This window comes from Tricharina praecox (assembly GCF_024521635.1).
Source record: "Tricharina praecox strain CBS 144465 chromosome Unknown BZA05scaffold_30, whole genome shotgun sequence".
NCBI lineage: Eukaryota > Fungi > Ascomycota > Pezizomycetes > Pezizales > Pyronemataceae > Tricharina > Tricharina praecox.
Genome location: NW_026250432.1, coordinates 11,087 through 36,630, shown reverse-complemented (window position 1 = coordinate 36,630; position 25,544 = coordinate 11,087). Strand labels below are relative to the sequence as shown.

Here is a 25,544-nt window from a genome sequence, read left to right as displayed (position 1 = left end):
GTAGATATAATCGAGTTATCCCGCGTTCTCTGCTGAGGAATGCCAGCACAGCAAACAACTGTGGGGGTGAAGAGAGGAGGAGGGGAGGGAGGAAGGGAGGTGGAGGGGGGATGGTGGAGGGGGGGAGGTGGAGGGGAGTAAGGGCAAAGCTGCTGCGGTATGAGATAGAGACTTGGGGGGCACTCGATCGGATAGCTAGAGTGGGCGAGTGGGCGAGTACGAGAGTGCTTCAGTGACCGGCCGAACCGACTGAGTCTCAATTGACTCTGTACGAGCAGAATTGTTGCAGGGACGCGAATTGGCTCAGGGGTTCAATTAAGGTAAAGGAGAGATTGGGAGAGATTATCGGGAGAGATTGGGAGAGATTATCGGGAGAGATTGAGTGGTGATGGATGGTGTCTCGAACAAAAAAAAAGAAGAAAAAAAAGAAGATGCGAAGAGAATATATTTCCTGAAACGGGCAACGGACAAACGAAAGCAAAGAAGTACAACTGCAACTGCAACTGGTCGCGAGTGAGCGAGGGGAATGAGTGGAGTGAGTGGAGTGAGTGGACTGTGTCGATGGAACAGCAGAGAAACAAACTGCACTGACTGTGGGGAGGGGGGGCGGAAGGGGAAGGGGAAGGGGGAGGAGGCGAGCGAGACAGCCGTGCGAGAAGAAACAAAAAGACTCCCGCGAGCGAAGACGAACTCGGAAGGAAAGGAAAGGAGTCGCTGGCTCTCTCGCTCGTCTCGCCCTGGTTGGTTGGAATTCCTCACCATCATCACCACCACTACCACCGTTCCCACCAGTGACCACTACCAAGGGACGGCCCCGCTACACTCCAAACAGCTCGCCAGGGCTCTTGCAAGCTGCCCAAAGCTCAGGCCAGACCTCGCCAAAAGGAAGCTGCACAAATAAACGCGACCATCATCCACCACCTTTGTTTTCGTCAGTAGATATATGTGGTACTTACATAGAGTACTCTACATCCTACCTCTCGAGATCCCCCTCCAGTGCGTGAGAGCCTCAACCGATCAACCGGATCCGCACAGATGTCGGTGGTTCCCATAGTTATCCAGCTCGCAATCAGCCATCATCGAACGCGTGCTGGAGTACTGGCCAACCCAGTCTTTCCTTTGGACACAACTACCCCGGCCCGTTCTCGACTGTCTACTAATCATGCAGGCCTGCTAGTCTACCCATCTACCGGACACCGGTGTCTCCCGAGAAATAGCATTCCGATTCCATCTAGAGTACCCGTGGCTGTCGTCGAATGTACCTGCAGATTGAAATCGGCAGGGCCTACTGTGTATTCATTCCTCCTCGCTATATCTACCACGGCTTATACATACCACCCAGTAACCAACCAGCGCTGAGCAGCCTGAACCCACAGCTCCGGCCGTACCCAGATACATGAGTCCAGAGCGCCAATTGCAATGTCAATATTCATTCTCAGACATGCCAACACCCACCCACGCGCGCTACCTTTATACATACTCGTACAGCTTCGGAGGTGGAGACGGAAATGAAATTGCTTTATCCCCCTCCCCCGGGCCCCCCATCCCCCGTCCCCCTCGTTCGCCCTTCCCCCTAACCACTCTCCACCGTAGTACACAATAACTAGAGTACCCAGCCCCAACCCAACCCGACCCACGCGTTTCGAATCCGCATTATTCCCACTCCCTCCCTCCCTCCCGTCTGCAGACTGCTGGTCGCTCGCTGCCGTGTGGCGGGCGGGCAGATTGCGGCTGGTGCTTGCTTGCTTGTGCGTGTTGCAGTGCTGCAGTGCTGGCTTGGATCCTCCCAGTCTTCCGTTCGTTCCCTGAAGCGAATGGAGTATAGTTGATGAACAGGGCCTTGGTTACCAAGGTAACTACTCAGGTGGTTAGTGCGAGTTCCACTGTTCCAACTTCCTTCAAGCGAATGGACCATAGCCTATGCCCATATCATACTCCAGACTCCAGACTCCACTGTCCAATGGACAGTGTCCATAGGTAGATGATAGGGTAGGGTACGGGTCTAATAATAGCATCCACGACTCACCGTTCACGACTCGCAACTCCCGGCGCCAGAAGAATCCCCCATCACCTATCACCTACCTACATTCAAGAAACATCCAAGAAATACTCCGACGGGAGTCGGGCCATCATTTGTTCCCCCTGCCCCGCCCCGCCCCGTCCCACTGGGTCCGCCCCGCTGGTCCGCCCGTCTGTCTGTTGTGATGTCTTGCTGCTGTCTATTCTGATACATATCATACCTCGCTCCCGCGCCGTATGCAGTGGGGTAGGTACATAGGGTAGGGTAGGGTATGGCACACACGGATCATGCGACGCGCATCGTAGAATCGGAAGTTCGGAACAGAATCTCGATTCTGGATTCTGAATTCTGGAAGGTGGTTGTTGTTTTTTCGGGCGGATAAACCGAGGAGCTAGATGATCAGCTTCGCATAGGTACATACAGTAGGTGACTCGTGAGTATGTAAGAGCTTGTCGATGAGAAGAGGCGGGAGATCGCCGGAAGTACATATACGGTAGAGCACTCTGCGTCTTGAATTCGAGACCTAATAACCGAGTACATCATCCATATACATCCTACCTGATGTACCTACCTAGTATGAAGATTACTCTTCACCAACCCCTCCCCTCCCCGAAGTCCAAAGCCCGAAGCTCACTAAAGCTCAGTTCATGTGCATTTCAAGGCTATCACTCGACCGAAGTTCGAATTCGCACTTTTTGGAAACCGAGTCCTGACCGATGAACCGGTTCAGTTTTCGAAGAGCAACATTCCAAGTTCCAACCAACTGGATAAGTTCTTGGAATACGCAGAACTAAATGCACTGCACTGCACTGCACTGTTTAGAACTACCCGACTACCGGTAGGTACTATGGAACCGGCTTGACTGGATACCTAGCTGGTTAAACCGCAAAACTACATACTGGCAGGTCTACCGCTATCACCAGCCAAGCGTGTGTGGTCTCCCACTTGCGTTCAAAATTTAAAGTCCTTCCGTCTCGATGCCCGATACTACCGGTAGGTATATCGCCAGCTCGTTTGGTGAACCCCACCCATCGGCCGACGGCCAGACAATTCCACAATCTACGTTTCGCTTCGTTGGCATCAGGATTCAACGGTTCTACCTGACTTTCCACCTAGTCTTCCACCCGACCTTCCATCTAGCCTTCCGGGGGAATATGCACGAGTGACGAGTGACCTTCATGATCCAACGCGGCAGACCAGCCAAGTAACCAGTTCCAACAGTGCAAACTGATTCGAAAACTTATCACAACAGCACTGAACCGGCTATGGAGCCTGCAGTGTTCTACAGAGGTAGTCCGGTCCGGACTGCAGTCCAGAGGTTTTGGCAGACTGCATGAAAATAGTCCGCCCAGTCTGAGATTTTCAAAGACTGCAGTCGACTGCAGTCCGTCCAGTCTCAACACCTCCCAGACTGACCCAGACTTATCCAGTCCAGTCCAGTTCAAGCCTCCGGACGGACTGCCAAAAGCATTCCGGTCCCGTCCGAGGTCTAGGACGGACGGACTGGACGGAGTCGCGGACGGACTGGACTATGGAGAACACTGTATGAACTCTGGAGGGGCTCAAGCTGGACTACGTACAGGAGCGGTGTAAATGTCCAGTTGGAAGTTGGAACTGGTCAAACTGAATACCTGGATAACTGGATAATTGGCAAAAAAGGTGATCACATGATAGTAGGTATATTGACGGCATGCATGGAAAAGTGGACTCGGGGTAAGAATAGTAATACTGGTATTTATCCGCTGTGCCAGTAACTTTTTAACACTCCAAAGCCACAATCCTACGTAGGTATCAGAGTGCAATGAGCGGTGACGGTCATCTGCGGCGATCCGCTCACACTCAGACTCTCGGTGAAAATGGGTTCTGGTTCTGATGATATGGCTGGAATCGACAATGAGTCAGTAGGTAGTTGAAACGGAGTCAAGCTTGCGTACGCTTACTACCGGTATGCTTCTGGGTATGCTTTTATATAGTGGATTTTGAGCCCAGCACCCGACCGAACTTGAACTGTTAAAAACTGAAGCAGAATCCACCAAGCAATTGACGGGATTCTCTAACGAGTATATACATGCTAGCGCTTGCTGCGTAAACCCCATGCGTAACTTATGATCCACCGCTAATTCTTTAGTTACGCAATGAAAGTGCAACCATATCAATATCGATATATGTAGTATCGATAACCTTCACTTGTCCATACTTCATACTGATGGAACCCTAAATATATACCTTCTATGCTTCTTTCTCGCCGAAAACCGGACCGCAAAGACTTGGGACGGGATAAGGTGTGTGTAAAGACCACCCCCCGTTGAAAGAATACAAAGCAAGATATCACCATACGCCTGGGCGTTTTATGCTAGCGGTTGCGAAGCTGCCTTAACTAGAGCCCGAGCTTTATGTATAAATCTCAAGCCAGCTTCGTTTTAACTATTTCGCTCTGTTGGAAGGACTCGTGGAGGTGCTTCACAGGAGAGATCGAGATGGAGAGAAGTGAAGTTGACTGTTATGTTCGGGTCTAGGAGCCACCTACCTTATTCTCGGATGTAAGAGTAAGTGGTGCCTCACCTTGCGCTTATAATTCGTAACGGTGGTGAGGCACGACTTACCTATTGGTTGTTTCTGGTCGTCACTCTACGACAGAGAGAGAAAGAAACCCAAACTTGGACTCGCTACCGCACCGAATATTCCAAGCACCCACTACGGGCCCTCCGAACGGCTAGTGGACTACCTACTCATAGAAACACACTCGTTCCCACAAGCTCGAGTAGGTTTGGACTATCGCAGCCACCCAGGCACCCTCGTGGGAATCACGGTTCACGACAATAATTTCCTCTGCCGAGGACGAGTGCGAAAAGGAGTGGCCTATGTAGATCTATTGAAGAATACCGAGGGCCCCTAAGGAAGGAAGGTTGTTGAACGATACCTGCGAGCGGGTCGTGGAGGACGCCAGTGACAATCTTAGTGGACTAGTCTGTCCGACAGACACCTCCGGACGATCTGGATGTATGTAGTCTAGTCCCGTCCATGGGTCCGGACAGACTGGACTGGAATATGTAAAACACTGGTAGGCTGCAATCCTCCCTACCTAGAGGGACACGAAGACTAATACTAAAATCTGGAGTGCACAAGCCAGAGGGCCAAGTACCTACAACTGCGGCGGCGATCAGATGCTGCTTCTGCTTGTTTTCGAGCACCAAGTTGCAACTTGAAGATTGCTCAGCGTACTATAGCGAGGGAGGAAAGGTTTAAGGCAGGCCATGGAAGGGGATGAATAGGCGAATGAATTACCATCGATTGTAGTTGAAGCCACCCCGGGGGTAGTTACTTATTTCCCACGAGTCGGAGCCTCCACCCTCGGCGGCCAGCAGCAGTGAGAATCGAGACCGAGTTCGTCTCCAGCAAACCGAACCTAGCAGTTGAGAAGCGCACATACAAATATTCACAGAGCCCTGTGTATGCTGCCGCCGAAGATTGATCGTACCGGTTGATGGGATGGAAACCGAAGGAGCACACATACGACGACTCGAGGAGACTCCGGCAGAGCTTCACCGGTGCTCACTCGTGCCGGCTATAATACACTCGATATGGTTAAAGTTCCCTCTCCCATTCCGACGACGACTCAGTATTCGGGTAGGGTGGAGTGGAGCGTCAGTACGAATCGACCGCTGTTGTTCTTCGTCATCGTTATATCGTTGCAGTCATTGTTGCCCTGATACAAACCTTAGTTAACCGCAAGACCTAGTCGCTGCGAAGTTTCCAAGCTGGAGACAACCACTATGGTATCGATCAAACTCTCGACGAAACCTTGGAAAGAAATACTCTACTCCACTCTGGGTACTCTGGGAGCCTAGGAGTCTAGGCACATATAAGTACGATACCCAATTGCCAACCCGACCGATCCGCACCAAAAACAGAGCCAATCTGAGTCGTGACAACACGCACGTAATTAGCGTACCCAACTTCTAAGCACCTATGTAGGGGCTTACCGACCTACTTATGTGCTCTAGATATTGCTTGGAGCTTGGAAGTCATTACCACTGGTCCACTGATCCACTGTATATGTGGTATGCCGACATCCGACCGGCGACCGGCGGCGATCTGACGGGCATTGGCCCTTGACTTTGGCCCTTCAACCTTTGGGGGGGGAGGGAGGGAAACCCGGGAGGTGTAAAAATAGCCATGCAAGTACTCAACCTGTAACATGGAAGCTTCTCAAATTCCAGAACGAACGGGGATCCGGTTCGTGGATACTTCTGTAACTCACTATCGCTCTGCATGCAGTGGAGGGGTAGGATGTGTGTAGAGTGGGGTTGCGAGTGGGGTTGCGAGTGTGATGTGATTGGTGGTTGGTGGTTGGTGAGCGGGGAGCTGGGATTTTGAGGTTGGATGGGATGGGAACTGGGAATATGTAAGGAGAATGAGATGAGAGACGAGAGAGATAGAGGTTTTGCACTTGGAAGTTGGGACGAGGGAGTGGCGAGGGGCGAGGGAGTGATGGCGGAATGGCCAACGGTGGCTGAGGAACGGAGATGGAACTTGGAAGTAGGTAGATATCATAGGTACACTCCACGAGTCTGCACAGATATCACCAGCTCCCACAGTTACAGACCAAGCAGGTACTTAACCCAAGATCTGGATGTAAACATCTACACACTGGGATATGTTCACTGGAATTATGTATTTATGTACCGGCCCCTGGTATAATGAAACAACCAAGCAGCAAATCCACATGGCGTCGTTTCAACTAGCATACCACCACGGCTTGTAGTGACGCGCGCAGGGTTCATCCCATGAGTTATATCGGTACTGCTTGGAATGCAAGCTTTTAAGCTTCCTTATAAATTCATGATAACCCATGCCGTAATCAGGCCGGTTCATGATCCTCTCAAAATCACAGTTGCGAGGGATCCCGCCGATGATCGCCTCCTTCAAACCCGCCCCTTTGATTGACTTCAGATCACCGAACCTATTCAAGTCTTGCGTCCCAGCACGGAAGGGGTAGATCTCCCTGGCGAACGCCTCAGCGCGCACCCTATCCTCCCTCGGCGGGCCATACTCGATTATGAACGTGAGTCCGAGCTGTGCCACATCCCTCGTCCTTCTGCGCGCCTCAGCCACGCGCACAAACTCGCCGACGGTATCAACCTCCTTATGGTACAGCTCATAGCGGGGCAGGGAGGCGCGGGCCTTCGCCGTGTCCGCAAGCTGCCGTTTCATCACCGCCAGCTCGGCCATATCCATCCGCCCGTCGGCCAGGCGCACACACGCGTCCAGCCGCGAGACCAGCTTCTCGGCTCGGAACTCCAGCCCGTCCGTTCCGTCCGCCTCCCCGCGTAAAAGTAGCTCCGCTTGTAGACAGTCGCGCCCTTGCGTGCCGATAGGGTCGCCCGCGTACCACCTGTGGTACAGCGTAGCACGAGAGCCTGAGTGGCGCCCACAGTGCCAGCACGCAAAGTTGGCTGTCAGGTACTGGATTACCGCGAAGCCCTCGTGGCTGTAGCACCATGTGAGGTACCCGCCGAGCCAGGACAGGCTGTCGCCGTCTTTTGGCTTGTATTCCTTAGGCATGTTCTTGTCTGCGACGCAGGCGATGCATATGCCTTGCCACCGGTAGGAGGGCGAGCGGGAGTACATGGATTCGGGCTTGCTGTAGAACGGGCGGAGACGCTGGCAGCCGCGACATGCGAAAGTGAGGCCGGCCGGGTCCTCTTGTTGCCGCCGGATGAGGTAGCGGCCTTGCGGTGAGGGGTTCTGCTTGCTGAGCGGGCCGAAGAGCTCGTACAAACGAGAATGGCTGATGGAGAGGTTGTAGACGGTCACCTTGTCGCAGTGGTCGGCGATGTTGAAGACGAGCTTGGGCGGGATGAGGAGTAGCATGGTGGGGAGTCGACCAGAGTAGATCCGGGAATTGTGATCGAGGTACTTTGAACGTTCACGGACTTCTGGAAGTCATCAAGTGTCCCCGTGGGAACTAGATGCAGAAATAACACATCTCTCTAGGCATCCAATGACCAACATCTGCAAGTACTGCATGTTCTGACTCAGCTTCTAGTAGATGGTGTGTCCGATGAGTAGATCCCACAACATCTATTGGCCAGAGGTGCTTTATCAGCCTCACTACCAGGACCCAATCATGATTGTGGTTGCGTGCTTCGGAGATTGCCATGCAAGCTTTGTTTGTTTGTTTGTTTCTTCATTGATTGCGTGTACATAGCATATCTGGTATCTAGGTTAAGACTATGCACACTCAACTGCCATGCAGACTTTATTTTAAGTTTGTTTGATCATACTCGTATCCAGGCGTTGCCATGCAGGCCATGCGGGGACGGACTGAGGGGGCAGGCGTTGCGCTCGAGTGATCCCACGTGCATGGGAGTAGGTACCCAGCATGACATCGGCAAAAAAGGTGTGGCGTTTGGAGAGGGTATAGACTCTTGGCGAAACTTGAGCCCTCGGCGAACGAGGTAAAAGAATGCGAAGTTCAAAGCAGAGGTGTGTTGATGATCCGTCCAAGGCTGTGCTCAATGACACCAATGAGCGTTGCTTGGAGTACAGTTGATTGCAGGATGACAACAGGATCAATGAGTATCCAACCTAGCCTTAGGTGTTTCCTACCGGGTTTCCCCATCTGTTTGCTGGGGAGGAAGAGGAGGTTGGATTCAGTTTTTACTCTACATGGCCCGTGCTGGAGCACGGATCGCAACGGCCCGATCGCGAGTGAGTCTTGTGTTACATGACTGTGTGTGTGTAACTACTCGAGACGGTGTGATGGAATTAACCCTCAGCCGTCCACCGACAGAGTCCAAGTCAAGGTTATCATAGTGCCAACCTATCGATATAGATCACAGCAACGGTTGCTGTGATGCTAGTTATCACGATGATGCAAAAATAAAGTGTACTGAGTACACTTGCACCGTTGCGTCACCGGTGAGGCGTTAATCCGGGGTTCGTAAGCCCGGCCGGCTGTAGGTTACCCTGCCTTCGTTTTCCCCGCCTGTCCGTGCTTCGGCGAGCGGTCATTTTTTACCGACATTCTGACTGTCTGATGCTGACGTTTCGTATGTAGTTGCGGTCGACTCGTGAATTCGATGTTCAACAAGCCATATCTCGTCCGACGGGAACCAAGCGAGCCGAAGCCTGCAAACTTGTATGTAGATATATCTATACCCGTCTCTAATCATTATCTGCGAGAGTGTCTATGGATAGATTCTCTGACCGGAGAGGCGGGGGAAGCAGTGGCGGAAGCAGAAGCAGAAGAGGTCGATGAGCGTGGTTGCCAACGCTGTGGTGGTGATGTGCAGTCGAAGGCGGAGAGGCAGACATGGAGAAGAGTGCGGGTAGAGTATTCTACAGGCCTGAGTGCCGCCTCTTGGCCCCCATTCGACGCACTCTGTCAGCCCAAGAGCCCCCCATATGCATGTCCGTGGCTGGCAGGCGAGTGAGTATCGATGACACACCCTTTAGGCGCGATGCATGGCGTTTCAAGTGTGCTGCACTAACCCAGATCCAGTCCAGCCAAATGACCTTAATTAGCAACATTGCTCTATTTATGGAGTCTAAGCCCTTCCCTTTCCTTCCTCTCCTACCCCCCCCAACCCAACCCCATCGCCTCCGCTTCTGCCTGCACCACACCGTTGAATCTTGCTGCTGTCTCGAAGCTTTTCCCCGACCGAACCTGCGCCCGTCACCTGCAAAGGGTCGCGCTGTTCTATTCATAAATATATCGCCAATCGTCCTCACTTCCTACCCTTCCAAAGCCTTTCGTGCTCTCTCTCGTCTCCGGCGCCTACAGCCTACCGACACTGCACGGTACACTGCACTACAGCCCGGCCTGTCCGCTACAACTCTCCTAAAAATTACCCTCGCACCTACCAAAAACAATCCCGATCTATTTCCTCTTCCTCTGCTCAGTTCTCCATTCTTTGTGCTCGTCTGCCCTTTGCTTTCAGCAGCCAGCAACCGTAGTGTTGCTCTCGTGGTTGTGCCTCTTGTCGCGCCGCTGTTGCTTGCTGGTCTCTCCCCGTAGCGCTTTGGAATTATCGCGGGCTCGCCCCCCTCACCCCGTACCGATTGCTTTGTGTCCTCGGATTGTTGTCTCGTCCCGTCCCGTTCCGTCTCATCGCCGTTTTTCCACTTCAGAGTCCAAGTTTAGATACCGCCGCCGCCACCATCCCGGCCCGCTCGCTCCAGCGAAACGTCCGTTAGTTCTGGATCCTCCGGCCAGCCGAGTAATTCCGCCGCGCGCCGACGACAGTCCACCCGCTCGCTCGCCCATCACATCCGCTACTGCTGCTACTACGACTGTCTGGCGTGGATAGCGATAATCTTTTTTGAACGTGCTGCTAGGGCTTGGAACTGACGTCTTTGCCGCTCGGGCGCGTCGTATTGACATCTCGTTACCGTCAAGATGGGTCGAAGAAAGGTGTGCATTTATCCTCCCAACGGTCACTGGCGCGTCTCGTTTATTGCGCGGCCATGAATGCTAACGTCTACTTGTTTGGTCGTAGATTGAAATAAAGCCGATTAAGGATGACCGGAATCGCTCAGTGTACGTGAATCGCTTCCTTTCCCTCACCGGCCCGTTTCGGAGATCCTGACTGTTTGCCCTCGCATAGTACATTCCTGAAGCGAAAAGGTGGTCTGTTCAAGAAGGCGCATGAACTTTCCGTGCTGTGCTCGGTAGACGTCGCGGTCATCATCTTTAGTGGTAACAAGAAGTTATACCAGTACTGCTCCGGTGACGTGAATGAGATGATCAACAGACATTCATACGTATGTTTTCCGCGAGTTTCCGCTTGCCTGCTTTCTTTGCTGTGGATATTGACTTTCTGGCTGCAGTACGAGACGGCGCATGAGACGAAAGGACCAGGCGACTTCGGGAAGAAGGATCTGATGGATGATGATGATGACGACGACGCGATCATAGGTGCTGACCGCGCTGGTTCACACTCTTCGAACGATCATCCGCTGCCGCACCACATGCAGCATCCACCGCCCCATTTGAATCGACAACATACCGCTTCTGCTTCTCCCCCAAACATGTCGAAAACCCTTGTCGGTCCATCAGGTTATCCGATGGGACCTCGTGTTGGAACGCCGCAACCGATGACGCGCCCATCGTCGAGGAATCAAATTCGGCGTAATAGCTCAAATCTCGTGCCTCCGAACGGGTATCCTGCGAGTCAGCCTCCTTCACATCAGAATGGGTATGCATACATGCAACACCCGCCCCAACACCCACAGCAGCAGCCACAGCAGCATCAGCATCAGCAACAGCATCACCAGCCGCCTCCTCCGCCGGTGTATGGCGGGCAGATGATGCAACCATCCAACTTGAGCCAGATGCAATATCCACAGTATGCGCAGCCACCACCACCGCAGCACCACCAGCCGTCACAGACATCGCAGCCACAGTCGGACTACGAGAATAGCAGGCGGCAATCAATGCCACTGGTGTACAATGTCGAGTCATCTGCTCCCGAGAACGAGCAGGCCACGCGTTCCGAACCACCTCCACCACCACAGCCGATGGAGCACAAAAGAGCACCAGCGAAATCTCGTAGCATGTTCACACCTATCGGTCCGAGTGATTCCATGCTTGCGGCGCACTTTGGCTTTGGCGCGCGGGAATCTCGGCCACCCCCCATAGAGACCAGCGCGAATCAAAGTGGAGGCAGTGGAAATGCGGCAAAGACAGAGGAGAAGCCAATACCGCCCCCAATCCCATTACCGCCCTTGTCCACATCGCCCCCGCCACCACCCTCACGGAACAATAGCATGGCAGACCCCAAGTCTGCTGGAATGCGGCCGAAGCTGAAGGTGCGAATTCCTAGTGAGGATTCGGATGCCGGTAGCCCGGATGCATCCCCCAGGGACACAAGCGGAAATGCCGGGAATGTGTCTGCTCGTCCGGGCAATGAGAATGGACCAGTCGTACTGCCACCCCCGTCCCCCAGCCACAGCATAGGGGGACTCTTGAGTGCAGGCGCCACCGGTCCCACCAATCCTTTCTCACGGCCCCCAGCGAACTTGCACAGCAGTCAGCCCGAACAAACACCGATGTCCGCATTACCAAGCCGTTTCATGGATGCCATGCTCCCGTCGCCGGGAGGGTTTTACTCCGGCTGGATGGACAATATGGGAACGAATGCGTTCTCACGTTCTGGTGCAGGCGGTGACAGCATGCTGCCCAGTCCACTCAACTTCCAGACACCCGTTGGGCCGAATCCTGCGCCTTTCTTCAAGAGCGAGTCCGAGACAAACGGAAACAACAAAAGACGATCACCCGAGTCGGACCAGTCGGAAAGTTCGACGGCGAAAAGACCGAAAAATAGTTAGTGACTTTTCCATCGCATCGCCGAGTGCCGAGTCGTGTCGTGTGGCTGCATTCGTCTCATCCTTTTGTCTCAGAACGCAACGACACGGCATAGACATGGACTTTAACGACACGATTGTTGGATGGGAAGGTGCTCGTCTTGGGTCTTCTGCCGTCTATGGTTCCTTCGTTTGGATTTCGGCTGGGGGAAGCTAAGCTGAGCTGCCGATTATGCTTTTCAACTTTGGAGTTGGTTCGCCTTCTACTTGTATCCGCCTGCATGTATTGCTGGCCAGGCTTCGATTTTGCCATCGCAATCGCAATCATTCGGCTTGCTTGCTTCTTGCAATGTTTCCTCCATCACACCTGCCTTTTTATTTCTTCAAATCCTTTTTTCTATTTACTCTTTTTGTTAATCTGCATGTCTGGGTTTGGATTGCATTTGCTAGCGGATAACGTTTTTTTCTTCTTTTGTTTTCTTTTTTTGCGTGATCTTTTTTTTGGTTCCTCTTCTTCTCTAACCCCCCTTTTCCCCCTTCCGTGGAGGCTTCTCTATTGATTGTACGAGTACAAAAGTACCTTACTACTATTACCTACTCTATCGTACGTACTGCAGGCTCGGTCGCCGCCAACTTACTTTCGCTTTTTGTTATTCTAGAATACTACTGGGATGGGGGGTGCAGGATCGGATAATACGCTCGTTGAACGATTGCTTGGATTGGGCTGGAATGGGTGAGCTGGGTGGTGGACTGGGTGGGTGGACTGGGTAGGTGGACTGGGGTGGATTGGATAGGGCGGGGAGGAAGGAAGGAAGGAGGGGGGAACGGGATTGGGATTGGGAATTGGGAATTGGGAATTTGGGGGATTGGATATGGGATACGGTAGGGATATGGAATGGAATGGGAGGGAATCATGTAACGGGAATGGGGATGTGTGGCTTTGGGATCGCACGGAGAAATGACTGGGAAATGAGTATATTACGACTAACTGAGGATTGGCTCGGGATTGGCTGGTGTCTGGTATCTGTTGCGCCTAGAAATGGAACAGAACTGAACAGAACTATCGCTCGCTTCTCTACCGCTCCATGCATGCCTTACTGATCCCCACGCCCTCGCGCGTCCATTCACTCCCTTCTCCCAAACCTTCCCCCCTTCTTCAGCCCCTCCTCCCCATCAGCCGCAGCCTCGCCAGAAGCAAACCCGAAAACCCCCTCGAGCCGCTCCTCCACCCGCGTCACAGCATCGTAGTTCCCCCGCATGGTGGCCACATCCGCGCGCACGTTGCCGACCAGCTGCTTCACGCTCTCCAGCGCCGCGCGGAGGGTGCGGAGGGTTTCGAGTTCCTTTTATTTCTCGCTGGGTCAGCGGGGTGACTATGGGTAGGGGGAGGGGGAGAAGGAGGGGGGAGAAGGTAGGGGGAATAAGGGAGGAGGGGAGACTTTTTGGAGGTCTGCTTCTGACGTGCTAGTTGTGGTGGAGGACATGGTGGTTGTGCGGGAGTGAAGGTGGGTGGGATGGGCGAACACCGAACGCGTCGTCGCGCGCAGGTGGGCGGGGCGTGGGGCAGGCGGGCGGGCACGTGGGTGGGCGTGTCTACTCTACTATACTACCCAGTACTAGTGCTCTACGAACGAAGGGAAAGGAAAGGAAAGGGAAGTCGCAGGCGCGCGCTGAATCAGGAGCTGTTCACTGCTGTTCACTGCTGTTGGTCGCTGTTGGTCGCTGCGGGAGGGGGGGCTGAGTGATAGTGATGTCCAGCGCACGGCGCACGCCGCCGCCAATGGCGCTGGGGCTGGACTGGGCTGTGGCTGGGATTGGGGGGGGAGATAAAGGTAAAACATAAATAAGCGACCCGAACCGAAGTGGGGGATAATCGACTGGAGAGACTGGGGAGGAGGAGGCGGGACCTCGTGGTGCGAAATATGTAATGCGCAGTGGGTAATGGACTTCTGCAGAAACCGGTAGTTATCTCGACCCCGCCCGCCCGCCTCCCGTACAGCTGCCACAGCTGCCGTAGCAAACCGGGCGATGTAATTCTGCCTGCTCTGCAAACAGTCATTCTGGGTGCTCATACCGTCCTATATACGTGCACAGCAAACTCTTCCTTCCTTTGCTCTTTGCTCTTGACACCTCTTTTGAAAAGGCTCGACTCAACTTTCTTCCTCATGTACCCACAAAATAGAAAGGAAGTGGCCATCATGGATCCTGGCATGTCTGTAGTGGTATCTCCACCCGCCCATCGATTGCCCACAAGAAACGGAGATGGCCGCGCCGAGTGGTGTTTCTTGCATGGCGAGCCGACGATCCGGCGAGTGGCGCACGGGTAAAGCCGACATCTACTCTGTGACTTATGACTTACAAAGTTACCCAACCAGTCCACATGGGCCAGACATCTAGAGTACCTACTTCTTTGCACAGCACGTACGGTACAGACGGTACTTTTCTTTGACGCCTCCCCCCTCGACGTCTGTCTGTTCCGGCGTGGCGAGAATGTAAAACAGAAACATAGAACGGATGGGACAGCTGCCAGTTTGCTTCATGTTCTATGTTCTATGTACCTTCTATCAAACCACCGCACGTTCGTTTCGTCTGCTCTAGACGTAGGTAGTCGGTCAGATGTTAGGTTGAGTTCGGCTGGGTAGGTTCGGTAGGTTAGGTAGGTTAGGATGAAGATGACGTCCGTTCCCCAGGCCGCTGCCGACAGATATGTACAGTATAGATAGGTAGTAGAGTAGGTAGCTGCATGAAGCATGAAGAGGGTAGGTAAGTAGGTCCCGCGCCGCGGGCCAGGCCACTGAGGCCAGGCCAAGGGTATAAAGAAGCGGGAAGCCCGTGCGTTTAACTACGGGGTTTTTTTTTCTCTTCATTCTTCAGCTGAACTCCAAGTCGAAAGTCGGAAGTCGGAAGTCGGAAGTACTGGTATTGTACATACGGAAGTGCCTCGTACATACATACGGACATACGAACAACAACCAACACGTTCGGATACGGTACTGATCGATCATCTTGAAGCCCCAGGCTCGAAAAGCTTGAAGTGTGTGCGTGTGTGTGCGTGTGTCGTTCGTTAGTTATGGACCCAAAGACTTCGGGAGTGGGAGTGGACATGCAAACAGGATCGCCACTACCGACGACGACAACAACAACAATAACGACAACAAATACAAATACAGCCAACGCGTCGATAACGTCTCTTGAGTCGGAGAAGCTCAACGAGCTCGAGGATAGTGCCAGTACGTCCACGGCGGCCAGGATGGAGGATGCTGCGGGTGCCACAGCGGCGGCGCCACAGCCGGAAAAACAGCCGGCGGAGCCCGAATTGGAGCAGGAGGAACTCAGTCGCAAGAGTAAATTTCTCATTGTACTGTCGTTATGTGTAGGCCTCAACCAGGGGAGAGACAGACGAGGGAAAGAAACAGAAGCTGACGAGTAACCGTAATAGTTGTGCGTCTTCCTGTCCGCTTTGGACCAGACAATCATCACCACGGCGATTCCCGTGATAGCTGGAGAGTTCCAGTCGCCGTCGGCGTACACCTGGATCGGCAGCTCGTATCTTCTCGCATCTGCTGCGTTAGTCCCCCCCTCAGCTCCATCACACACACTCGTCAAGTTGTCGGCTGACTGTATCATCTAGCTTCATGCCGTCGTGGGGAAAGTTCAGTGACATCTGGGGCCGAAAACCGGTGCTTCTTGCTGCCGCAGTGTTGTTCATGATCGGGAGTGTCCTGTGTGCAGCGGCGAACGGGATCGAGCTTATGCTCTTGGGCCGGATCATCCAAGGGCTCGGTGCGGGTGGCCAGTTGAGTCTGGTCAATGTTACGATATCGGACATTGTCACCATGCGGTATGTGTTCTCCGCTCTGATGATCAAACTCGAGTTTTCTAGTCTAATGGTGGGGGTGCTATAGTGAGCGTGGACTGTACCTTTCGTACGTCGGTATGACCTGGGCGGCCGCATCCGCCATCGGCCCCGTCCTCGGCGGCGTGTTCACGGGCATGGCGAGCTGGGGCTGGCGCTTCTGCTTCATCATCAACATTCCGATGGGCTTCATCGCGATCCTGGGGCTGTACCTCTTCCTGCACCTTCAATCCCCCACGATTTCGCTCGGGGCGGGGATCAAGCGGGTGGACTGGCTCGGGACCTTCCTGATCGTCACTGGGGTGATCCTATTCCTCGTCGGCCTCGAATTCGGCGGCCTGACGCACCCGTGGGGGTCACCCATCGTCGTGTGCTTCCTCGCCGTCGGCGTGCTGCTGATGTTGCTGTTCCTGCTGGTAGAATACCGCTTCGCGTCGCAGCCCATCATGCCGCTGCGGCTGTTCACGCACCTTACCAGCATTTCGTGCTACTCCATCGCGTTCTTCCACGGCTTCGTATTCATCGCGGGCTGCTACTTCCTGCCGCTGTACTTCCAAGCAGTGCGCGGGGCCACACCCCTCCTCTCGGGCGTCTACGTCCTCCCCTACGTCGTGGTCCTCTCTCTTGCCGCCGCGCTCTCCGGCGTCCTCATCTCCCGCTCCGGCCGTTACCAGGAAGTGATCTGGTTCGGCGTGTTGATCCAAACGGTGGGCTTCGGGCTGCTCGTGAAGCTGACGCGCACCTCCGGCTGGTCGGAGCTGGTGATCTACCAGCTTCTCGGCGGAATCGGCAGCGGGCCTTTATTCCAGTCCCCGCTGATCGCTATCCACGCGACCGTAGCGCCGGCGGACATGGCCACCGCGACAACCACGTTCGCATTCCTGCGGACGCTTGGCACCGCGCTGGCGATATCGCTGGGACTCGTCGTCTTTGGGAATACGATGGCGAAGACGACTACCGAAGGCGGCCTCAGTGACGACGTCGCAAAGAGGATCGGCGGCGAGAGCGCGAGCGCCAGCATCGAGTTCATCAAGTCCCTTGACCAAGGACAGCAAGAGGCTGCGCAGGACGCTTATGCTACCGGAATGCGCGCTATGTGGTGGTTCTTCCTCGCGATCGCGCTGTGTGCGGTCGTCGCTAGTGTGGGTGTGGGTAGGCACCACCTCAGTGATAAGTTGAACTCGAGTCAGCCGGCGATGAGTAGGAAGCAGAAGGCCGGGAAGAGCGAGGAGGTGGAGATGGAGAAGGTCTAGATGCGGGGGTGGGGGCTGTGATTGACATATACTTCGATTTATGATACTTGGAGTACGGATTGATGGTTGATTGATCTCATATGAATGACGGATGATGATGATTGTATATAGGTGGTTTGGGTGTTATGGGCGCTACTTTTGGATTGATCGTTGCACACATGTATCTTCTCTATGATCACCAATGCAATAGAACTGGAGAAGATAGCCTATCCTACAGCCGTGGCATTGAATGGCCACCGACAGACGCTCGAATGGCCCCCCGCCCCAGCGCACAAACGAGACGGAACCCTTTGATTCCACAAAGATCACAAAGATCCCGGCATTGAATACTGGTGGTCGGCGAGACGTCCACCCCCCCTCCCCCCTCCCGCTTCCGTGTATAACGAACAATATCAGTATATACATATATTCATTCCCGCCCAAGCAGAAGTGCGCCACTCCAAACTCCGCGAACCCGTCAAGTAGTGAAAAGAAACCAGCTGTAAGACGAGAAAGAAAAATACAAACAGTCAGTCAGTCACAGCTCGCTACCCAACGCTGCCATCGTTCCTCGACCGAATCCGCGTCCACTTCCCCACGCCCCCGCCGCTACTCGCCGGCCCCGCCGGAAAGCTGAGTGCTGCGTCCTCAAACGAGTCTATTTCCGCATCGGGGACCGACCTCCTGCGCGACGTGGCACTATCGTGTTCCTCAGCGTCGGCCACCATGTCCCAGTCGGCGACCATGGTCTCGCCCTGCAGCGTGGTGCGTATGCGGTCCGCAATGAGGTTGTATCTCAGTCTGAAGCCGGCCATGACGGGCTCGTGGCGGGCGAGCGTCAGGTTCCCGTTGATGGTTGCGTGCGACATACGGCCGAAGGCCGGGCTCGTGACGGCAGTGCTGTCTTTTGCAACCAGCAGCTTCCACATACAGTAGCCAATGTTGCTGGCGTCCTCGACTTCGTTGGCGAAGAGCCCCTGCGAGTAGCACAGCCACGCGATGTCGAGCGCGAGCATAGAGATCCCCTCGACGAGTTTGGAGTGCGCCGTGGTGTTCTCGCGCGCCATCACTGGTAGTGGGGAGTCGGCCACTAGTGGCCGCACCGCCATGTGCCGGTTGTTGAGTTGCCCGCGGACGGTGGTGTAGGGGTTCCCGCGGTGCGGAAGGGTGATTTCGTTCGGGAGCTTGAGACCGAGGTAGTGGGAAACCAGGACGACGAGGCGGGCGAGGTGGTCGAGTGAGACGTTGATGCTCGTGTGCGGATGTACTATCCAAATCCCCGTCATCAGTATCACAGCGTTCCCATATCCCCCCGGAGATCTGCCTACCACTCAGGTCCGTCAACAGGTTCGGAATCAGCACTCCGCCGATGAGATACTCGACCTTGCCACTCTTCCGTCTCTTCAACCGCAGCCCCACCAGCCCCGCCGCATCGCGACACAGAAAACTCCGCGCCTCCGCCATCCTCGAGCACAGAATCTTCGTCTTCTGGTTGAGCCGCTTAATCTCCGCCTTGAGCGTATCGACCCTGGCCTGTTCACCGAGCGCCGCCTCCCTCGCCGCCTCAAGTTTCCGCCGTCTCGAACGATTCTCCGCTCGCAGCATCTCCATCCTCTTCCTCTCTATCCCACACAACCCAGATCAGCCGCCGCCCCCCCTTTCCCCATCCTAGTGTCGGAGGGGGCAACATACCTCCCATCAATACATCATTAATCCTTCTGTACTCTTCACGCTTCTCATCGCTCTTGACCCGGCAGTCGTCCAGTGCTCCCCTCGCGCTCCCAGAGGCTTCGAGATACTCGTGTACACGCTCCGCGGCGCCATCGCGCTCCGCCGCGAGAAATAGGAACTCGGTGCGCCGTGGCCACAGCGAAGCCTGCGTGCACGGCGCGCACGTGAGCCGCGCCGCGCGGGTGTCGCAGATCTGGCAGTGCGTCAAGCTCATGGGTAGGGTTCGGTTGGCACTGTATGGTATATCGGGAGGCATCTAGGCTGCGGACAGTGGTGGAGATGGCAACTACAGGTGGACGTGGAGACGGAGGTTGTGCGTGTGCGTGTGTGTGTGTATGTGTGTGAGCGTGTGGGTTGCGCATCGATCGAAGCTCCACTTCCAGCTACTAGTGTCGTGTAGTGGTTTATCTATCGTCGAGCTATGTACCTGCCCTACTTACTACGCGCTTGAGCTGGGGGGCGAGCTGCGGCGGCGTTTAATGTAGTTCAGGTTACACGATGAGTCGATGACATCGTTCTATGGAGATAGCCTACATCTTATCCGCATACCTTGTAGGCGGGCCCAGATCCCCACCACCAGTGACCAGTGACCACCACACAGGCGCACTACATAGGCCCGCGTACGTCCGGGTCCTAGTGTTCAATGCGTCACCCGGCCTGTCGGCCCTTAGGCTTCGCCACGTCCCGCCAGTGGCCGAGCTCAGCCCAGTAGGGCTGAGGGCTCACGAGCAAGGTCTTGCTCGTTCAACCACGACCCAGCACCAGCACCAGCAACGACCAGCACCAACGCCCGACGACCAAAGACCAACAACCAAAGTACCTTCATTCCAACCACTCCATTCCGACCACTCCAACCATTCCGACCACTCCAGCCAACCAACCAGTCATTCAAAAAGGTACAAAACCACCGCCAAAAAAAATAAACAAACCCGTCCGAAAACAAAAACAAATTAAAACCAAACAAATAAACCAAATAAAACCAAAATGTCGAGCCCCAGCCCCAGCACCAGCAAATCCGCCATCCCCTCTGCCGGCAGCGCCAGCGCAAGTGCCAGCGGCAATACCGGCCCGGAGCCGGCGCACTCAGAAGTTCAGCAGCAGCAAATCCCATCCCCATCCCCAGCCCCAGCATCTCACTCGCCCTCCCTCACCACGCTACTTCCGCCAGCGCCAGCGCCACAGTCCGGCGCCACTACCAGCACCAGGGCCACCACCAGCACTTCCCCCACTAGGACTCCCCCTACCGCCACCCCCAACCCCACCGCCACAGAGAAAACCCCCAAGCAAGCATCGGCAGCGGCGGGGGCGGGGGCGGGGGCGGCGGACGACCTCCTCGCCCCACAAGCGGACTACGACTGGTCTGGCTTCCTCGGCTCGAGCGCACACGAGCTGTCCGCCGTCGAGAGCGATGAGAAGGCGCTGCTCGAGGAGTATAGGAGCTGGGAGTGGGTCTGTAGCCACTCTCTCTACTATAGACTGGGCGAAAATGGATTGGTAGCTGATGTGACGTTCCACGAGATAGCTTCATGAACTCTACACCATCCGCCGCGCACAGAGCGAGAGCGTGCGGTTTAGTCGCGAGTATGTACCTGCCTGCCTGCCTGCTTGCTTCCCCTTCCCCTTCCCCTTCCCCTTCCCGCCCGTCTGTCTGTCTAGTCTATGTGCTTGCTTCTCATCTGTCTGTAGTGGGGTGGGTTCTGACGGTAAAACAAATAGGATCGCCACCGTTGCGCGGTGGACGCAGTTGAAGGAGGCGGAGGTGGAGGAGGCTCGCGTGAGTCATACGCAGGATATGGAACGGATCTCGTCTGTGCTTGGGATCTCCTCGCCTTCTCCTGCGAAGTAATGAAGGTGGAGGGAGCATGGCGGGGGAGGGGGGAGGAAGGGTAATTTTCACTGTCATGGTTAAGGCTCGTGGGGGTGTTGTGCGTGAAATCAGATGTCGGAAAAGGGCATTGGTCAATTAATACACCTATGATTCTCTTGCTTTAAAACACATGATGAAACACATTTGAAGCCCGCGGTCATTGATCTGATCCCATAAAATCGCTTCACACCCATCACACATTAAAAAGTGTATAGCAAACAAATTCCACCAATGACCGTCATTTCACGAACACTACGCCTTCCAGAACTCATTCAGTAGTGGATCATTTTGATATGAAGGCCCTGACCTCCAACTTTCTTCTTCTAGATAAGGATATGGATCAAAGTGGCTTCCAGTATTCGGTCTTGGGGAATCGTAGCGTTGTCGCCCAACACTGGGCTCCAAAGGATAATCACCATCCAGGTCTAGACTAATACCAAAACCTTCACGTAGGTGTCGATCAAAGGGATCTTCGATATTAAGCTCCGGAAAATCCTCTTCAGGCCGCAGATCGAACTGACTTTCGACGTTTGTTCCTGGGATACCTTCTGATAAGTGTGAATCGGATTCGAAATAGTTACCGAGTTGTCGATCGGGGTGGTGGCTGATGTCTAGACTTGGGGAATCTCCAGGCCTTTGTCGATTCCAGGGACTCCCGGGAATATACGAACCGGACCGACTGGGGGCAACAATGTGACTGTCCTCCTGGTCATACTGTGAAAGGTGCTGCGAGTCCCGCAAGTAGTTATCCTCAACGTTCCAGGTCGTTTCTCCAGGCGTAACATCTCGGCCGTAATGGTTGACGCGGATGTGATCATTACGCGGACTGTAATGATCGGTGTAGTGGTTGCTGTCATGGTGGTCGTGACGGTCGTGATTTTCGTTAAACTGGGGAAAGACCGAGTGATCGTATGTGAAGTCACTTCCGTGATGGCGGGTGTGAGGGTCAGTGCTAGGCCCCCAGATGCTGGCCTCCATGCGTTGTGGGTACATATACTCGGATTCACGATCGTGAACATAGCAGTGGGATCTGTGATTAAAGATGTCGTTCTCTGTATAGCCAAGCGGATCTGTGTGATATGTTCCCGCATGTAGGGTTGAAGCATTGCCAACGAACCCCGCAGCAGAGTGGTATTCCGGTTGGTGACTGTGGTTTGTGTGGACATTAGGTTCAGCAATAAACCCCGATGATTGGCCATCCTCGCAGGAGTAATGATCGGTTGGCCCTGTGTTTATCGGTCCTTTCTCGGAGACCTTCGTGGGTGTAAACTCTGCACAGAGACGTATCAAATCGTGCAGAGGACTCGAGGGGGTCTGATGTAAAGCCTACTTGCCGTGATATTAGTACCACTTCGGGGGCTTACAAGTATGTGATTATCATTGGTGAAGCTTACTGGCAAGGCTTCTTCCTCTATGGCTGCGATATGGACAGTGCAAACCGGTTTTTCTCCTTCTTTCGGGTTCGTTTCCCCTGCCGGGCCACTTTCCGTGGGACGCGGACTGTCGTCCTTCTGGGGCCTCTGAGGTGTTGTTATCATTATTGCTGCAGGCTGCGGCAGTGGAGTTATTCTTGCCGGATCGTCATCTGGTGGGCCTCCTCCATATTTACGAGCCCGTCGTAACTGCAGTGAATACTCGGAGTGGGCATCGGAGTCGGTCGTTATCGATTCTCGCAGGGACGGCGATGTATTGTGATCATCGAGACTTTCCCTCATCAACAGTCCAGACGCAATAGTCGTCGAGCCTCGAGATAGTGATTCACGCCGATGCGCAGGCGCACTCGCAACAGAAATCGACCTAGTATGACCCCGAAACCCACCAGAAGGCACGAAGCTAGTGCCGTGGCTCGTCTCGCGGCCAGTCGCCCTGTAGGATCTCGGTGCTTGCCTTTCTTCGACAGCCGGTAACCGTGGCTTCATTTGGCCCAGGAAACTCATGTCGCTAAACGTAAGGTCTGGTACTACATACGATACGTCAGCAGGGCCCTGGTCGTGGAAAGTCATGCACATACGACCCCTACTCAGAGGGACGTGTGTCCGACCGTTTCTGATAACCTCCAAGCCGTGTGTCGCTGGCAACTGCAACTTATTGTCAAGACATGGATGAATGTGTCTCCCTAGAACCCATGTACCTACCGTTCGATGCCCACTTGTCACGCCAGCCTGGGTTGTCTTCTTCAGCAGGGTATCGCCCTTCCCCATTTCCTTTCCCTTTCCCTTTTCCCTTCCCCTTCCCATTCTCATTCCCACTCCCATTCCCATTCCGTTCTTCTTCTTGGGAGGAGGAGAGGGTTTGCTCGGTATAGCCCTGCTCGCAGTCTTGCGGCTCTTGTCTAACATCTTATGCCGGGCCCTCTTCTGAAAATCCCTGGTCTTCCGGCCATCCCAGACAACCTCTTCGCCGCCACGAACGTCGACCATGAGGGAATTTTCCCTGTCCGCATGCCTTTCCGCATAATCGAGGGAGCCGCCGGACGAGCTGCATTCCCGTCCTCGCTTGCGTTGCCTGGGACTGGCCACCAGCCTATGCGCTTCAGCCTTTCTTTCCCGGCTGGAAACGTTGGTTTCTGGAAAGCCCGCAACAGCATCACGGCACGAGTCTTACGAACGTTGTCAACATTGCCCACCGATGAAACCGCGACGACGGTGCGATAGGCAAGCAGATATACATACCTTGCATAACAATTTCTTCTCGTGCGCGATGTCGACGCTTTTGGCGTCGTCCCTCATACGGCTGCACGATATGGTTCGTACCCCGCATTTCACCGCTGTTATCCGAGATGTGCGGACGCCATGCATCGCCTTTTTCATGCAGGGCTTGCTGTTGGATAACGAAAGCCGTAACCGGATCTGGAGTTGCTTCACCGCGACGGCGGTGCTCCCATTCCAATTCATGTAGATTTTGGAAAGTCAAACTCATGGTTGATTTGTCCAATTCTTTATTATTTTGATTTTGATTTTGATTGTGAATTTTTTTTGAATTTAATCGGTGCGAATTTGCTTCCCAGGCTCGTAGTATTTCTACTGGCTGCAGGCGGCGGCTTCTCAATGCTGCAGTTATCCCTCACGGTGGCAGCAAGGGTGTATTTTTTCCTTTAGGATTGGTGTACTGGGAGCGTATGAGAAGCAAGTGTGAATTCCTGGTCTGCTGGGAGCATAAGTGGAAAGAGTGTGAAACTCCTGGTTCGCTGGGAGCGCAAGTGAAGCAGGTGTGAAATTCCTGGTTCGCTGTGGTTGGCGGCTATCCTGAGTTAGTCAATTTGGGCGGAGGGGGGGAGGGATAGTGGGGATGTCATTTGTTGGCAGCAACAGGTGACTTGCGAGGGCCCAACAGCGTGGGTAGCACAGATACATACCGGTAGGCGTCAAATTCAAAGGATTGGATCTCCTGCTCCGCCTGGTTTCTCCGGTATGCTCTAGGCACTGTGCTTTCCCCTGCCGGCAGATGTGTTCTCCATGTCCGATAGGTAGGACCTGTGAGTCGAGGTTGAGTCGTTGGTGTCTGTGTGTTCCGTGGCGATTCGCGGGAAATAGTCTCGGGTGCCGGGGGAAGAAGAGAAGGAGCAGATGAGAGGAGAGCGAAGGGAGGGAAGAGCGAGTTCGTGGTCGTGGTTGGTTGCGGACGAGAAGGCATCGATGGAAGCAGCGGCCGTCCGAGCGATCGCGATGCGCCAGAACGGGCATGGTTCGAGCTGTGGCGGCGGCCAGACAGAGGCACAGACAGAGGTAGCACAGCACAGGCCAGGGAGCGGCCAAACCGCAGGAGGAGGTGGAACCGTGGGTCGTGTCGACTCTGGAGCCACGGACACTCCATCTAGAGTAGAGTAGTGTACTCTACTGTAGGTAGAGTACCTAGAGTAGAGTGCCAGCCAGAGACCGTTTTCCACCTGTGGCCCAAACCACAGCAGCCCCCAAAGGAAGCCGACGCCGAAGCCGATGCCGGCGCCGAAGCGGCCGCCGGCGGGCACCGGAGCCAGCGGAGGGATCGGTCAGCCGGTCGAGCAGTTTCGTCGTCTTCTCCCGGCCAGAGCCTGATGTGCTACCACCCATCGTCCGTCATCCTTCATCCTTCATCCCTGCCCATTAGCCCGAGCCATGACGCAATGTTGCTACGGCGTCAATACCGCAATTGGGCGGACAACCTCAACTGGAACTTACGAGGCATCACAGCATCAACAACCACCATCATCCGCAAAAAGCGGCGAGAACGAAGCAAGTAGGAGGGTGCGGGGATGGCTGGTTGAGAAGTGTTGACACGACCAACTCTTTTTCCTCTCTTTCCTTCCTTTTTTTTTCTTTTCTTTTTTTTACTTTTTTTTTTATGTTTCACTTTTTTTCTTCTATTTTCTATTTTGATTTTCTATTTTCATTCATTTAATTTAATTTATTTAATTTATTTATTTTTCTCTCATTGCGGATGGGTAAGGGAGAGATAAGATTATCCTCCCTTGCTTACTTTAGTTCCCCCGCAACGGACGGGACGTGGGGAACCGACCGATTCTGCAGACACTCTTGATGATACCGAAGT

General features: G+C 54.3%; 6 protein-coding genes across 6 annotated transcripts; 3 read left to right on the top strand and 3 right to left on the bottom strand.

Annotated features, from left to right (window-relative positions):
• Positions 1 to 6,672: 6,672 nt before the first annotated feature.
• BZA05DRAFT_409458 (uncharacterized protein) lies at positions 6,673 to 7,984 on the bottom strand. The gene has a single exon (XM_051484800.1). It carries the CDS (start codon positions 7,892 to 7,894, stop codon positions 6,758 to 6,760), a length of 1,137 nt encoding a protein of 378 aa, XP_051335874.1. The 5' UTR covers positions 7,895 to 7,984; the 3' UTR covers positions 6,673 to 6,757.
• A 2,540-nt stretch (positions 7,985 to 10,524) lies between these two features.
• On the top strand, positions 10,525 to 12,355 carry BZA05DRAFT_343021 (uncharacterized protein; the record flags this gene model as incomplete). The annotated part of the gene is made up of 4 exons (XM_051481060.1): positions 10,525 to 10,565; positions 10,633 to 10,789; positions 10,856 to 11,317; positions 11,384 to 12,355. Coding segments are annotated over 4 exons (1,632 nt in total), but the record flags the coding sequence as incomplete, so codon positions are not given.
• A 3,079-nt stretch (positions 12,356 to 15,434) lies between these two features.
• Positions 15,435 to 17,440, top strand: BZA05DRAFT_343090 (major facilitator superfamily domain-containing protein; the record flags this gene model as incomplete). Its single annotated transcript, XM_051481067.1, has 4 exons — positions 15,435 to 15,704; positions 15,771 to 15,898; positions 15,963 to 16,176; positions 16,241 to 17,440. 4 exons carry the CDS (start codon positions 15,435 to 15,437, stop codon positions 17,438 to 17,440), a joined length of 1,812 nt encoding a protein of 603 aa, XP_051335872.1.
• A 360-nt stretch (positions 17,441 to 17,800) lies between these two features.
• On the bottom strand, positions 17,801 to 19,632 carry BZA05DRAFT_409447 (UV radiation resistance protein and autophagy-related subunit 14-domain-containing protein). The gene is made up of 3 exons (XM_051484799.1): positions 19,112 to 19,632; positions 18,748 to 19,041; positions 17,801 to 18,686 (listed from the first exon to the last, which is right to left on the bottom strand). Exons 1-3 carry the CDS (start codon positions 19,404 to 19,406, stop codon positions 17,968 to 17,970), a joined length of 1,308 nt encoding a protein of 435 aa, XP_051335871.1. The 5' UTR covers positions 19,407 to 19,632; the 3' UTR covers positions 17,801 to 17,967.
• A 179-nt stretch (positions 19,633 to 19,811) lies between these two features.
• On the top strand, positions 19,812 to 21,102 carry BZA05DRAFT_409444 (uncharacterized protein). Its single transcript, XM_051484798.1, has 2 exons — positions 19,812 to 20,599; positions 20,673 to 21,102. Exons 1-2 carry the CDS (start codon positions 20,135 to 20,137, stop codon positions 20,994 to 20,996), a joined length of 789 nt encoding a protein of 262 aa, XP_051335870.1. The 5' UTR covers positions 19,812 to 20,134; the 3' UTR covers positions 20,997 to 21,102.
• BZA05DRAFT_438864 (uncharacterized protein) lies at positions 21,093 to 23,936 on the bottom strand (the record flags this gene model as incomplete). Its single annotated transcript, XM_051486517.1, has 5 exons — positions 21,093 to 22,343; positions 22,412 to 22,977; positions 23,029 to 23,095; positions 23,153 to 23,583; positions 23,690 to 23,936. The coding sequence occupies 5 exons, from the start codon at positions 23,934 to 23,936 to the stop codon at positions 21,270 to 21,272; spliced, it is 2,385 nt and encodes a 794-aa protein (XP_051335869.1). The 3' UTR covers positions 21,093 to 21,269.
• Positions 23,937 to 25,544: the final 1,608 nt, after the last annotated feature.